Source organism: Elephantulus edwardii, unplaced genomic scaffold, assembly GCF_000299155.1.
Source record: "Elephantulus edwardii isolate Elephantulus edwardi_28Jun2011 unplaced genomic scaffold, EleEdw1.0 scaffold00004, whole genome shotgun sequence".
Taxonomy (NCBI): domain Eukaryota; kingdom Metazoa; phylum Chordata; class Mammalia; order Macroscelidea; family Macroscelididae; genus Elephantulus; species Elephantulus edwardii.
In genome coordinates this window covers 35,684,519-35,697,289 of record NW_006399754.1, presented here as the reverse complement: position 1 = coordinate 35,697,289, position 12,771 = coordinate 35,684,519, and the positions used below count along the sequence as shown (strand labels likewise).

The following is a 12,771-nucleotide window of genomic DNA, read 5'->3' as shown; positions in this document are numbered from 1 at the left end:
TCCCAGTGTATTGTTTGTCCCTCAGGCCAGTCCACTGCTTGGCTAGAAGTTGATCTGGGGATGAGGCCAGTTCTGGGCCTGCAGGGTGACTATGGGCCACAGTGGTGGGGCTCTGTCAGTGTCCCTCACACCAGTGAACCTGGTCCATCACTGGCTGATCTGGGGAGAAGCACACCTGGCCTGGCTCCCACATCCATCACCTTATCCTGGAGGCTCTGCTGGCCTCTGCGGCATCACAGGTCTCTTCTGACAGTGCACATGAGGTGACTGGCTGGGACTCGAACCTATGTCTGCTGAGATGGGAGGTGCACACTTTACCACTGACCCACTGAGGCCTCTGCTGCTCAATAGTTCCCTGCAGTCCCCTTCCAAAGGGCACTCAGGTGGCTGAGTGGTAACAAGCTGTGCTGCCAACCCAAAGGCTTGTGGTTCGAATCCACCAGGTGGTCTGTAGGAGAAGGATGGGCAGTTTCCTCCTGTGAGCTTAATTGCTTCTGAAAACCCACTGCAGGGTCAGCTATGGACGGGTTCTGACTTGATGATACACAACCACAACAATAATCCCTCTGACAAGTTTCATTCAAGTCCAGGATCTCTACCTGAGAATACTGAGGCCGTTTCCAGCTCACAGGAACCAGGACGTTGGAGTTGGAGCCTGACGAGGTGGAGGACGTGCTCCGGGTGACAGCCATGGCCCTGGCCTTGCCATCGCGCCCTGAAGAATCCTGCAGCTCATCGTACCGGCGCCCGATGACAGGAGTCTGGAGGTGGAACACACACAACTCTTCTGTCTCATGCACTGTGCTGCGTATTGGGGACTTCTGGTCAGAGGCACCCCAGACCACCTCTGTTTACATCTGTTTACATCTACAGAACCAAAGACACACCCTCTCAACAGTTTCCACACAGACCATGCAGTGGCCCTGGTTCCGCTCTCACGGTGCCTCCGTTCCCAGGTCCTCCCTCAGCTCCATGCGCTCCCTCCCACCTTTGGAGTGGCCTTAGACTGAATCACACAGATGATTCTTTAAAGGAGCACAATGCTCAAAGAAGATACATTTTGACAATTAAAAAATAATGTCAAAGATGACTTCAGGGGATAGTTTTAGTCCAAGGTTTAAAAGCTATCTTAGGGAAACCGTTTTGGAGACTCAACAAACCTCAATGGCTCCAGAATGTCAAAATCAGAAGTCCTGTTCCATATTCCTTCCCTTTTGACTACTATTATATTAATCTTTTATTTGTCCTTGATTAAAACAAGTATCCCTTTTGGAATGAAACACTGGTATTTAACTCAGTGTTGCAAATGGGCTAATTCTTCTGATTTCAAACATACACTCTAATTAAGTGCAGCCTCATCACGTCTCCCCGACTTGTCATCAGCTGAGAATAAGTCGAAGTCACTGGTTTACAGGTCGCCGATGAGGATTGAAAGCCAAATGCTCAGGAAAGAGAAAGAAGAGTCTGCTTTCAGATGCGTAAGGTTGGAGACGGTTTGTTATCAGACCCGTCACTCTTCCCAACCTTGAGTCAGCAACTATTACGTGTTCTCAATTACTAAACATTTATCTAAATGGTGGTCCTTGTTGGAAAAAAGAAACTCAAATCAAAGATCCACATACATTTTAAAAAACCCCACAAAAGCAGGTATCACGATGGCAGAAAAAAGCCATCTCATTCTGGATATTAGGAGAAAATGTCAGAGAGGTCTAGGGTGTCAGTGAAAACCCTCCCTGATATAACCCCAAGGATACCTCGCTTTGCACGCCTCACAGACCTGGTGGCCTCAGAAATGGAAGGTCAGGGACCACCCCATGCCGTGGCGAGCCTACTGGTGCCACATTCCCGTGCCACGGTGAATCTACTGGGGCCACATTCCTGTGCCACGGTGAATCTACTGGGGCCACATTCCTCTGCCACGGTGAGTCTACTGGGGCCACATTCCCAGCAGCATGTGCTCATGTGTCTCCTAGGACCATTTCCGTTTTTGATCTCCCTATTGCATTCTTGAAGGCCAGGGCACAACACAGACAGAACTCTGACATGAATCGGGAAACCAAAACCGCCCAGTGTGACTGGCTGTACCGTGTGCTCGCCTCCCTGAGGTCTGGAAGCACACCTGTGAGCTCTGAGGCCTGCCTGTCCCCAGCAGTGCAGCTCAGCACCATGGAGCGATCGGGCCTGCTCCTTCTGTGAGCTGATTTGCTCCTCAGTCCTGAAAGTGCCCGGTTCGGGCCAGCCGCTGGCCAGAAGGCAGCAGTTAGAGCCTGCATGCACCATAGGTGCAGCGGCTTCTGCTTTAGGGGGCTTGAGCCCAGTGGCTAACAGAGAGATTCAGGCAGTGAGGCTTCACACCTTCAGCCAAATGAACTCAGCACCAGTGCCCCTGGCTGGGAGGGAGCTCTTGTCGCCAAGGGCAAGGAGCTGCACCGTCGACCTGAAGGTATGCAGTTCAAACCCAGCTGCTCTGCCAGAGGAAGTTGGGCCATCTTCTCCTGTGTATTTTACTGCCTCTGACATTCCGCTGGAGGGTCAGCTATGGCTTGGTTCCTACTCAGTGGTACACAACAACAACAGCTACTCCTGCCCAGCTGCCCGGCGGGTACAGTGCCCGGCTCATCAAAGCTGCTGAAAGGTTAGTGATTTGAACTCCCCTGCTGCTCACAGGAGAGAGTGAGGGCCGTCTGCCCAGGTACAGACAACGGTCTGAGACCTCCCTGGAGCAGTTCCGCCCTGCCAGGTCACAAACAGGCAGAATAACTGGTGATGAGCTAGGACTGGGGTACCCAGGGCTGCCAAGGGGATGCTGATCCCGGCAGCTCCATGTGTGGGGGTGCAGAGCTGGGCTCCTCAGGGTTCCAGCAGCTGATTTCTGGGAAGATGGCCCGGACTTGCTCTGAGCAAATCTCAACTCCAGCCTCGCGCATGTGAAGAGCCACTTCAATGTGTGGTCATAAGCAAATGAAATGACATGCACACCTTTAAGTCGCTTGCAGGACGTGACCCTGGAACAGCTGGAAACGGGCTTCCCAGGCCTAGGGTAGCCACTGGGAGTGTTAACTGTACCCTCTGAGGGCTCCAGACTGGGCCTTAAAACCCACCACTGCTGAGCCCGTTCAAACGCATGGGGACTGTCCGGCCAGGCTTTTGATGCGAAGAGACTCTTTCTCTCACAGAGCTGCTAGTGGATTTGAACCATTGACCTTTCAGTTAGCAGACCACCACTTAACATGCTACACTACCAGGGCTGTAGAAGTCTTCATTTCATTCAAAATTGTGATTTGAAAGTATTCAAAGAAATTGGTTTTTCATTTGTTACTTACAGTGTTTTGTCCCCTCATCTCTCCCCAATCTCCCCTGCCCCCTGCCCCAAGTCTTCATTGTTAACAAACATTGAAAGAGCTGGTTTTGTTTCCCCAGACAAGGACCACGCGCCCCAGACACCACAGGCCCCGGCAGCTCTCGGCAGTGTGTAACGCAGGTCAGCACCTCTGAGATATCGAAGTGAAAGTCCAGCGTCTTCCCGGGCAGCTCCTTGGACGCGCTGGTCCACACGTGGTGGATCTCAATCTTGGCCAGGTCGCTGTGCTGGTAGGTGGGCAGCACCAGGCTGGCGGACCGAGAGACCACCAGCTTCAGGATATTGAGGGCTTCTCTCCAGTGGACGCTCTGCGGGCAGGAAGGAAACACGGCCCCGTTAGATTTCTCACACACACCGCTGTGGGGCAGATTCCCGCTTATGGAGACCCTGGAGGACAGAGGACGTCTGCCCCGGGGCTTCTGAGACGTCACCTGTACAGGAACAGGCCACCTCACCTGTCTCTGGTGGAGCAGCTGGTGGGTTCAAACCACCAGCCTTGAAGCTAGCAGACCAGTGTTTTAACCACTATACTAGCAATGCCCTTAACTTCTTAATGAGTCAGAATTCACTTCTTTAAAACAACACGGGCGCCCAGGCCCCTGAGCTGTGACCCTCCTGGACGCCGAGGGAGAAGTATGAGACCTTCTAGGGCCAGCAGGGCCTGCCCTCCCGAGAGCACGGACTTCCAGCCTGGGAAACCTGAGCAGAAAAACTCACGCTTGTTAAAGTAAACAAAACAGAACTGGGAATTCCCTGACAAAGAAAAGGCACCAAGAAGAAAAGACAATTTGTATACAAGAGATGCTACATTTAGCAAACAAGACACTTTTAAAAAATGACCAAACTTACATTAAAATAAATACAGATTTTAAAAGAACAAGGTGCCATTTTTGGCAATTCGGCATTCTCTAAATCTTGGAGGAAAATAGAAATCCCACCTGTTTTATGCACCGACAGCTTGGTTGTGGGTACATGAAGCAGAACTGCCCATGGGGTTTCCCAAGGGGTGGGCTTTGAGTGTTGTATGTAGTTGATAAGAAAGCCGCATGTTGTTTTGTTTTTTTTAAAGTAGGTGTTTTTGTTTAATATTATTTCCTCAAAACTTTTTTCTTTTGACTTGGGTGAAAGGTTCCAGTGATCCGTCCCCTCACGTTTGTTTCCAGACACCGACTGTAACCCCACCTGCAGCAGCATATTCCCCTTTCCCCCCTGTGTCTCCTGTTTCCACCCGTCCTTTCCTCTCTTCCTGCCTCCTGCTTTCTCCTTAGGAAACAATGTGATGCAGTGCTGTGTGGTGGGTGCTGTAAGGACTGAGACCCGTCCAGTGCGCAGGGATCTCTCTAGGTCCCTCAGAAGATTGCAAGCTCAGCCTGGCGGTGGATCCAGTTCCAGCCTGGAGGGTGTCAAAGGGTCATCGTCTGTCAGACTCAAGATCCTGGTGTTGATGGGACTTTGAGTTCTGTCCCACCTTCCTGTCACACCGGACAGGGGACTGTGATCCCTTTCAGGGCAGTGAGGAGCCGTGGTGGGCACTGTCCAGTTCTCATCTCAGGTCAGGAGCAGATCACCTGGCCTTTCTCCCTGGGCGCCCCTGGCCCAGGCGGGGTCCCCCTGGGGGCCTTTTGGGTGCTTCCTGTCAGCAGCTGAGAGTTTAACTCTTGCCTCTCAGGGCCTCTGAGTCTTCTCTCACTCCTCCCCCAGTTCCCAGCCTTCCTCATCTCGGTCCCCTGCCCCCAGCCTCTGGATCTTTAACCATCGCTGTCCTGGTGTCTGTCTCTCTCCTGCTGTGCACCGTCTCTCAGCCCTCAGGAGCCCAGCTGACACCCGTGCTCACGTGAAGGTGCTCCCGCATGTTAGGGACACTCACCTGCACGTACTTCTCAATCGTCTTGAGGACTTCCACGTTGAACTGCTTCACGGGGATGCCCGACAGGTCGGCGTAGCTGAGCAGGCTGTAGATGACCTGAAGCAGGGACTGCTGCATGCTGGGGAGGCCTTTCTCCAGCAACTGGCCAGGCCGGGGGCAAAGACAGGTCGGTCAGCGGGACGGGATGGTGGGCCAGACCAGGCCCCAACCTGAACCCAACCCATTGCCCCCAGCGGCCCTGGCCCCCAGCCACTGCAGAGGGTGGAGCAGAACTGCCCGAGCCTGTCAGAAGGGGTCACCGCGCCAGCTGACCAGCTGACCGCCTTATCTTTAACCTCAAGAGCAGCTGGTGGGTCTGAACTGCTGACCTTTCAATCAGCATCCAGGTACTTGAACCCCTGTGCCACCAGGCTCTTTCATGCAGGAAAACCCAAACCTGCCATGCCTGTCGGGCTACAATTTCCCAAGGTCGTTCTCACAGGTGGGTGTCACCCACTCAGTCTGAACCCTGTGACCGAGGACTGCTCTATGGGCTTTCTGGGCGGTCACCCCAGGAGACACAACGCTGGTCCTTCGGCTGCGGAAGGAGCTCTGGGAGGGACCCCAGGCAGCTGTGCTGCTCGCCCAGAGCCAGGCTTGGCTGGGGGTTCGAGTCCACCAGCTCGTTGGAGGAAGCTGGCTGAGCTTCTCCTGTGTGATTCACAGCCCTGGGCACCCAGTGGACTGTACTCAGCTTCACACCCAGTCCAAGCATTAAACTGGAGGGAACATGCAGAAGGCAAGGGCAAGAAACTCCTGTCCCAGTTTTAAGAACCAAAATAAAAGGCAAGGGTGAGTTTATTTCAAAATGGGTGGATGCTTTCTTAGTTCAGAATAGACAATTCAACATACAGTAACCCCTTCACCTAGAGTTGTTAGATAGCATAGTGGGTAACATACTCGGCTGGTAACTGGAACATCGGTGGTTCGAATCCACCAGTAGTGCTGAGGGCGAAGGATAAGCCGTCTCCTCCAGTGAAGACTTAAGAGCCGTGAGTTGAAATCGACTCGAGGCCACTGGTCAGAGTGAGGAGGACAAGTTCTCCTTCCTCCTCCACGTGCTGCCAGGCACCAGCCTAGACCGAAAGGCTGTCATTTCAGAGCCAGAGGTGACGTGGCTGATGGCACAGAGGCCGAGCACTGGGCTCACACACAACAGTGACTGAGGACACGCAGGACCAGGCAGGGAGGCCTTCCGTTCTCCGTGGGGTCGCTACAGGTCGGGATGGACTCAGTGACACCTCCCAACAACAACATCCCTAGGCCCAAAGCGGCTGTGTCTCCTCCACTCGGGAAACTCGGGGTGCCGCAGTGTCTCTCCCAGCTAACGCCGTTGCCAGCGGCCTGCTGGGAGGATCTGAGAGGCTCTGCAGCCCGTCTCCACGTGTGGGATGCACGACCAGCACCTGGGCAGAGCTGACTGACTCCCGGCCGACCACGCTCTGAAGCTGGCTCCAGGGGCACAGGTCGCTCTCCTGAGTTCAGCTGGTGCGTCTGAACAGCCAACCTTCTCGTGAACATGCAGGAGGTGCTCAGCCACTGTTCCTGGGCACCTTTTTGCACCACTCAGGACACCGTGACATATGATACCCACCCGACCCGCTGCTGACAAGTGACTTGATGAGTGGACATAAACTTGTGTGCCCCTCTGCCAGGTCTGCAGCGCTGCAGATCTTTATAGGAGGAGACGGCCTCATCGTCCTTCCTCAGAGCAACTGCTGGACTCGAACCACTGACCTTTCAGCTCACAGCCCAACACACAGCGCACTGCACCCCGGGAGTCCTGAGAGTAGGCGTTCACTAAGCGGAAATGTCCAGTGCAACCATCGACTCTCCCCACGCACGCCGTGCGAGGCCTCACCCCTCCATAGCAGCTTACCTCGGCCAGGTAGGTGACCATGTTCAAGGTGACGTCGGCGTACGCTTCGTGCAGGTAGCGGCAGACGACGTTGACCCACGTGGCACAGTCCCTCGTGTAGCTGTGCGTTTTATACAGCGTCATGACGTGGGCGAGGTTGGACAGCTTGGGGTTCTTCTCCTCCAAGCAGACCTGGCAGAGAGGAAGCTCCGTGAGGGGCGGTGGCGAGGAGTGGAGAGTCCTGGCATCTGGGAGGCCCCTGGTGGTGCAGGGCTCAGCCGCTGACCCTAAGGCGGACGGTTCAGACCCACCAGGCGCTTCGAGGAAGAAGGTGCAGGCAGTCTGCCCTAAAGATGGCGGCCTTGACGCCCCCCCCCCCCCGCCGTGTTTGTCCTGCAGGACATGAGGGGTCCCTACAGAGACAGGATGGTGGGGATTGTTTTCACCTGGTTCGCACCTGAGCCCCTACCTGTGCTACCAGCAGGACAACTGGGTTTTACATGAACTCTACTGTTGTTGACTCATTTTGACCCATCAAACCCTCGGGGAAAGTAAACACCCCCATGGGGTCTCCAAGCTGTAAATCTTTACTGAACCAACCCTCTCACCTTCCTCCCAGAAAGGAGCTGGCGGATGCGAAGCGCTGACCTTCAGTTAGCAGCCGAGTGTGTCCGCCACTACTGACAGCCGTTGTTCATCTTATATTTTGTGCAAACTGTTGCCCTCACGGAGCTGGTACTTTCTGGCCAATATAAGGCCTCCCGTAATGCCAGTGTCCCTACAATCTGTGTCCCCATCTGAGGGGTGGATGTAATGTGTACCTGAGGGGCGTGGGCTGTAACGTGTCCCTGAGGGGCGTGGGGTCTCCCCTGCGACGAGTGTCCCTGTCTGAGCGGGGCTGTAACATGTACCCGAGGGGTGTGCGGTGACCCCATCTGAGGGGAACTATAACACGTACCTGAGCGATCCTTTCGGCCACATCCTTACAGAACTGGTTGGGATTTTCAAAATGCTGAATCAGCTGCGGCAGCAGACACAAGACATTCAGCGGAAAGCCTGCGTTGGAGGAGACAACAGAGAGGCTGAGGGGCGGGGAAGGTGCACATGGGCTGTTGCCAGCTGGGGACAGAGTGCAGCCTCCCTGGGGAGGGGACAGGGTCACTTCCAGACCCTGCAGTGCAGCCAGCATAGCACTGCACTGACCCGCGGAGCTGCGTGGCCTCTCAGTGTGGACGGAGCTGTGTTGACACCAGACTGTGCTCTAGTAAGTATTTAATACCTATAAAAAGGCCTGACACACGTGAGAACAACCAGCAGGGGCCGCAGAGACGCGCTGAGTCCCCCCTGCTGGAGGACCACCTTCCAGCTGCCAGTCCTGAGCACCAGCACGGTGAGCCGGGCCCCCTGCCCCGGTGCAGACTTCCCTCTGCCGAGTGCCGGGCAGACTTCCTGGGGCACATTAACACGATCTAACAAAATCCAGGGGGCACCAGCGAACACAGGCAGACACCAAGGGAATGGGGCTGTGACCATGTGGCCGCAACCCACTCAGCTCCGAGCAGAACCCACCCAATGGCTGCTCAGAACACAGACCTGGTGGGCCACTCCATAAAGACTGAATCTGTGGGTGTTGTCAGTACAGACTCTGAGCGCCCCATGAGCTGAGGAAACGGCCCTGCTCTACAGGGTTACCCGGCTGTCCTCTGTGAGGAAGCTGGCTGCCACATTCGTCTTCTGTGGAGATGCTTGTGGGTTTGAACCTCTGACTTTAGCTAAGAGTCTAGTGTTTAACCATTGCACCACCTGGTTCTGCTGATAAATGCTGGTCCATCACGGAAACTCACAGCCACTGAACTGTTTCAACTCACAGTGGCCCCGTGGGACAGAGAACTGGCCCTGGGGGTCTCAGAGCCAGTGATCCTCACAGAAGAGGACCGTCTCCTGCTCCTGTGGCCTCACTGGGGGACGGAACCTCTTTCTCCTGGGGAGTCACTGGGGATTTGAACCATGAACCATTGAACTTTCTTCTCCCACGTGATTTACAGCATCTGCAAACCCGCTGGAGGTCAGCTATGAGTTTCACATAACGGAAAGGATCCTCCTCCTGTAGATAAGTGGTGGAACTCTAACGGCTCAGCTCAAGTACAGACAAAAGACTTTCCCTCAGGATAGTAACAATCTTATTTGTTGACCTGACTTGACTTAAAGCGACTGGGAATACAGATCTTCATGAGTTAGAGGAAGGAAAAAAACAAAGGAAAGATTTGGGAGTTAGGAAGTTAGGGGAAACGTCCACACACCTATTCCTCACTTACTGTCCAGGTTCCAAAGACAGGTCCTTAAGTGAAAATTGGCATTATGTGAAAAATCTGTTATGTGAAAACTGAGGGGGAAATCAGATGCCAAAATAAGAGGACAAGGATCAAATTACATCACTGATAAACGCACCATTCTCTAACTGCCCGTCCAGGGGCCACGGCCAGTCAGCTGACATTAGTCGGGGGAGGGGGTCTGTGGGGTGGGGGGTACAGCCAGTCGGCTGACGTTTAACCTCAGCTCTGACAATCAGTAGAGTCCCAGGGAGGGGGGAGGCACAGCCAGACAGCTGACATTTAACCTCAGCTCTGACAATCTGCATTGTTTCACACTTGGTTCTTCCCACTTTTGATTCCCATGGCTGCCAGATGCATATCTAATGACAAAGATTTGGTGAGTAGATTTTTCTCTGTTGCCATAAATGTGAAATGCTGGATCACAAGACGGGTGATCAGGCATGAAAGCTGAACAGAAGAGCTGTACTCTCCCACAGTTAGATCTGGAAGGCATAAAGAAATAACTAACGTCTGGTGGCTTAGTGGCAAGAAGCTGTGCTGCAATCCCGAAGGTACGAGGTTCCAGGCCACCAGCTGCATGTGGGAAAAGGATGGGCAATCTCCTCCCGTGTGATTAGCTGCCTCTGAAAACCTGCCAGAGGCTCAGCTATTGGTCGGTTCTGACTAGATGGTTAACAACAACAACAACAACAACAACAAACAACAACAGTCTTAGCTTTTCCCCTTTATGTTGTTGCCTTAAACACCTATGATAGAAATAATGAGTATTTACATCATGCAGAATTCTAAAGGGAAAACCCCAGCCCTCTTCCCAGGGAGCAGATCTAAGAGTCGATGGGCTTGGGTGTCCTGACTGACTCCAGGGCTGAGTGGGAGAGCCCCACCGCACTCCTCATGGCGTGGCTCAGGGGCTCCAGGGCTGCAGTCTTTAAGGAGGTGGGTCACCAGGTCTTTCTCTCACAAAGCCACTGGGTGTTTGAACCGCTGACCTTTCAGGCAGTAGATAAGCGTTTAACCACTTTGCCACCAGGACTTCTTGTTAAAAGGGGCAGGTCCGTGTCATCACACTAACCACGCACACCACCACACAAGCACGTGGGAGGCCCACGCGCTGCTGGCTTTACCGATGGCCTGGGACGCGTCCACCATGGGCACCCTGGACACGGGCGTGAGCAGGCTGAAGAGCTGCAGGGTCAGGTCCGTGGTGGTGAGGGACGTGAAGCCCTTGAGCAGCAGCTGCTGTAAGCCCGCGAAGTCGGCCCACTTGAGCTGGGCCTGGAGCTTCTCGAGCTTTTCCCGCGTCTCAGCTTTATCCAGGGGCATGTGAGCCAGGACCCTGTTCAAGAGCCGCAAGGCCATGAGGTATTCGAACTCGAAGTCAGACTCCATCAGGGCCACGGTGACCCAGAAGATGGTGGCCAGCAGGTTGGTGGGATGGCTGATGTGGGCGGGGTCAGCCAGGCTGTCCTTCAGGGACGAGGCGCTCCTGGTCTTGGCGGACAGGCCCTGCTGGGTGCACGCCTGGATTCTGTCCAGGGTGGCGCTCCGCGGGGGGTCCGAAGAGCGGTCCACGACACCAAACTTCTTGGGGACAGAGAAGCTCCGCTGGTGGCGGCTGCGCTCTGCCGTGGTCGTGCCGCCGCCGGCCGGCCCCGGGCTCACGTTGAGCTGGCCGGTGCTCTTTCTGCTGGCCGTTAGTTTTGTGCTGGCACTTAAATCTGGTGATGAGGAGCTGGGTGAAAAAAGAAACACATTGATGAGCAGGCGAGTGTATTTCAGAGAAAGGCCCGCACCTCCCACCGAGCCGCAGGCCAGCCCAGGCAGGAAATGACCCCCGAGGACCTGAACAACAAGGCGAGCCCGCAAAGACCTCACGGTGGGAAGGAGCAGATGCGCCGGGCTCTGCGCAGACGCTATCATCTCACACACAGAAAACCCGGAAAATTCCTGGACTAACACAAGATTTTAGCAAAGTGGTAGGGGACACCAGCAGGACCCTATAATCTGCAAACACTACTTTTCAGATGAATGTCTTCTTGTTCTGAAAAACAAGACAAAACAAACCCAGCCCACTGTTGTTGTGCTGATCCCAACCCCTGGTTTCCTCAGGTTTCAGAGGCTGCAAACCTTCCCAGGAGGGGACTGAGGACCTTCCAGGGCACGGCTGGGGATTTGAACTCATGACCTCTCAGTTAGCAGCCCATCATGTAAGGTACTGCCACCAAGGCTCCTGAAGTAGAAGGGAGTATGAAAACAGAACTTAATAGGAAAACCCTCACAACAGGAATAAATTCACAACAGTGACTTGACCATATTGAAAGGCTACAGAGGTCACCCCTTGGCCAAGCTGTTGACTGATCTTTCATTTACTGGTTGTTGGAATTTGGGGAGAAGTAATTATCAAAGGGAGCTTTGGTGGCTCAGTGGTGAGGAGCTGCCAACCCAGACGTAGGGTTCGAACCCACCAACCACATGGAAGAAAGACAGACAATCTCCTTCCGTGCAATTTACGGCCTCTGCAAACCCACCAGAGGGTCAGCGAGGAGTGGTTCCAACCTGATGGTCCACAACAACAATGATAACACAAGGAGCCTGGTGGCGGAGTGCATCTTGTGTCTCGGACTGAGACCCAGAAGGTGGTGGACTGAGTGCACTGGACTCCACAGGAGGGAGAGGGAGGGGCCACTTCCTCCCACAAAGATTCACGCCCTGGAAACCTGGTGGACGGCGCGCCATGCTGGACGCTTCATGGCGATCTACTGCCGCCAAGTCTGTCGGCACCACTTTTCCAACAACATGTGCTCACTTCAGTCTGCAGGATATACTGGAAATCCTTACAAAGGTCAGACTTTTCCATAATGCGACCACACACTGAATGGGACACAACATAAAGCTGACCTAACTTTCAATGCATTGGGAAGGAAAAAAAAAGTGCGTGCTTGTTTTATTGAGATAATCTGCTTTACTGTGGTGGTCTGGGACCAAATCCATCATATCTCAAGGTTTGTCTATGTATATATCTCTCTATCTGTCTGTCTGTCTATCTTATCCATCTTTTCTTCCTTCCTCCCTCCCTCTCTTCCTTCCTCCCTCTCTCTCTTCATCTATCAAGTGTACGAGTTGTAGCTTCCATTTCTTTTTCTCAATCAAGAAAACATTATAAACATTTTTTCATGTGTAAAATTTTCCTTAAACCTAGGAATATTCCTTGGATTTTGCTGAAGCACCAGAATCTCCCAAACCTCCAGCATAGCCATGGCCACGGCATAGTGTGACACAGCCACGGCCACGGTTACACCCTCAGGCATGGCCA

The 12,771-nt window shown here is 53.8% G+C and overlaps 1 protein-coding gene across 1 annotated transcript in view; it reads right to left on the bottom strand.

The window, feature by feature from the left end:
- FRY (furry homolog (Drosophila)) overlaps window positions 1–12,771 on the bottom strand; it is a 257,892-nt gene that overhangs the window by 45,005 nt on the left and 200,116 nt on the right. Inside the window, exons 44-49 of the mRNA XM_006879581.1 lie at window positions 10,583–11,190; window positions 8,084–8,181; window positions 7,147–7,317; window positions 5,229–5,369; window positions 3,490–3,669; window positions 600–761 (exon numbers count right to left, since the gene is read on the bottom strand). Of these exons, the coding sequence (XP_006879643.1) occupies window positions 600–761; window positions 3,490–3,669; window positions 5,229–5,369; window positions 7,147–7,317; window positions 8,084–8,181; window positions 10,583–11,190 (1,360 nt within the window). The remainder of the gene's footprint in view (window positions 1–599; window positions 762–3,489; window positions 3,670–5,228; window positions 5,370–7,146; window positions 7,318–8,083; window positions 8,182–10,582; window positions 11,191–12,771) is intronic.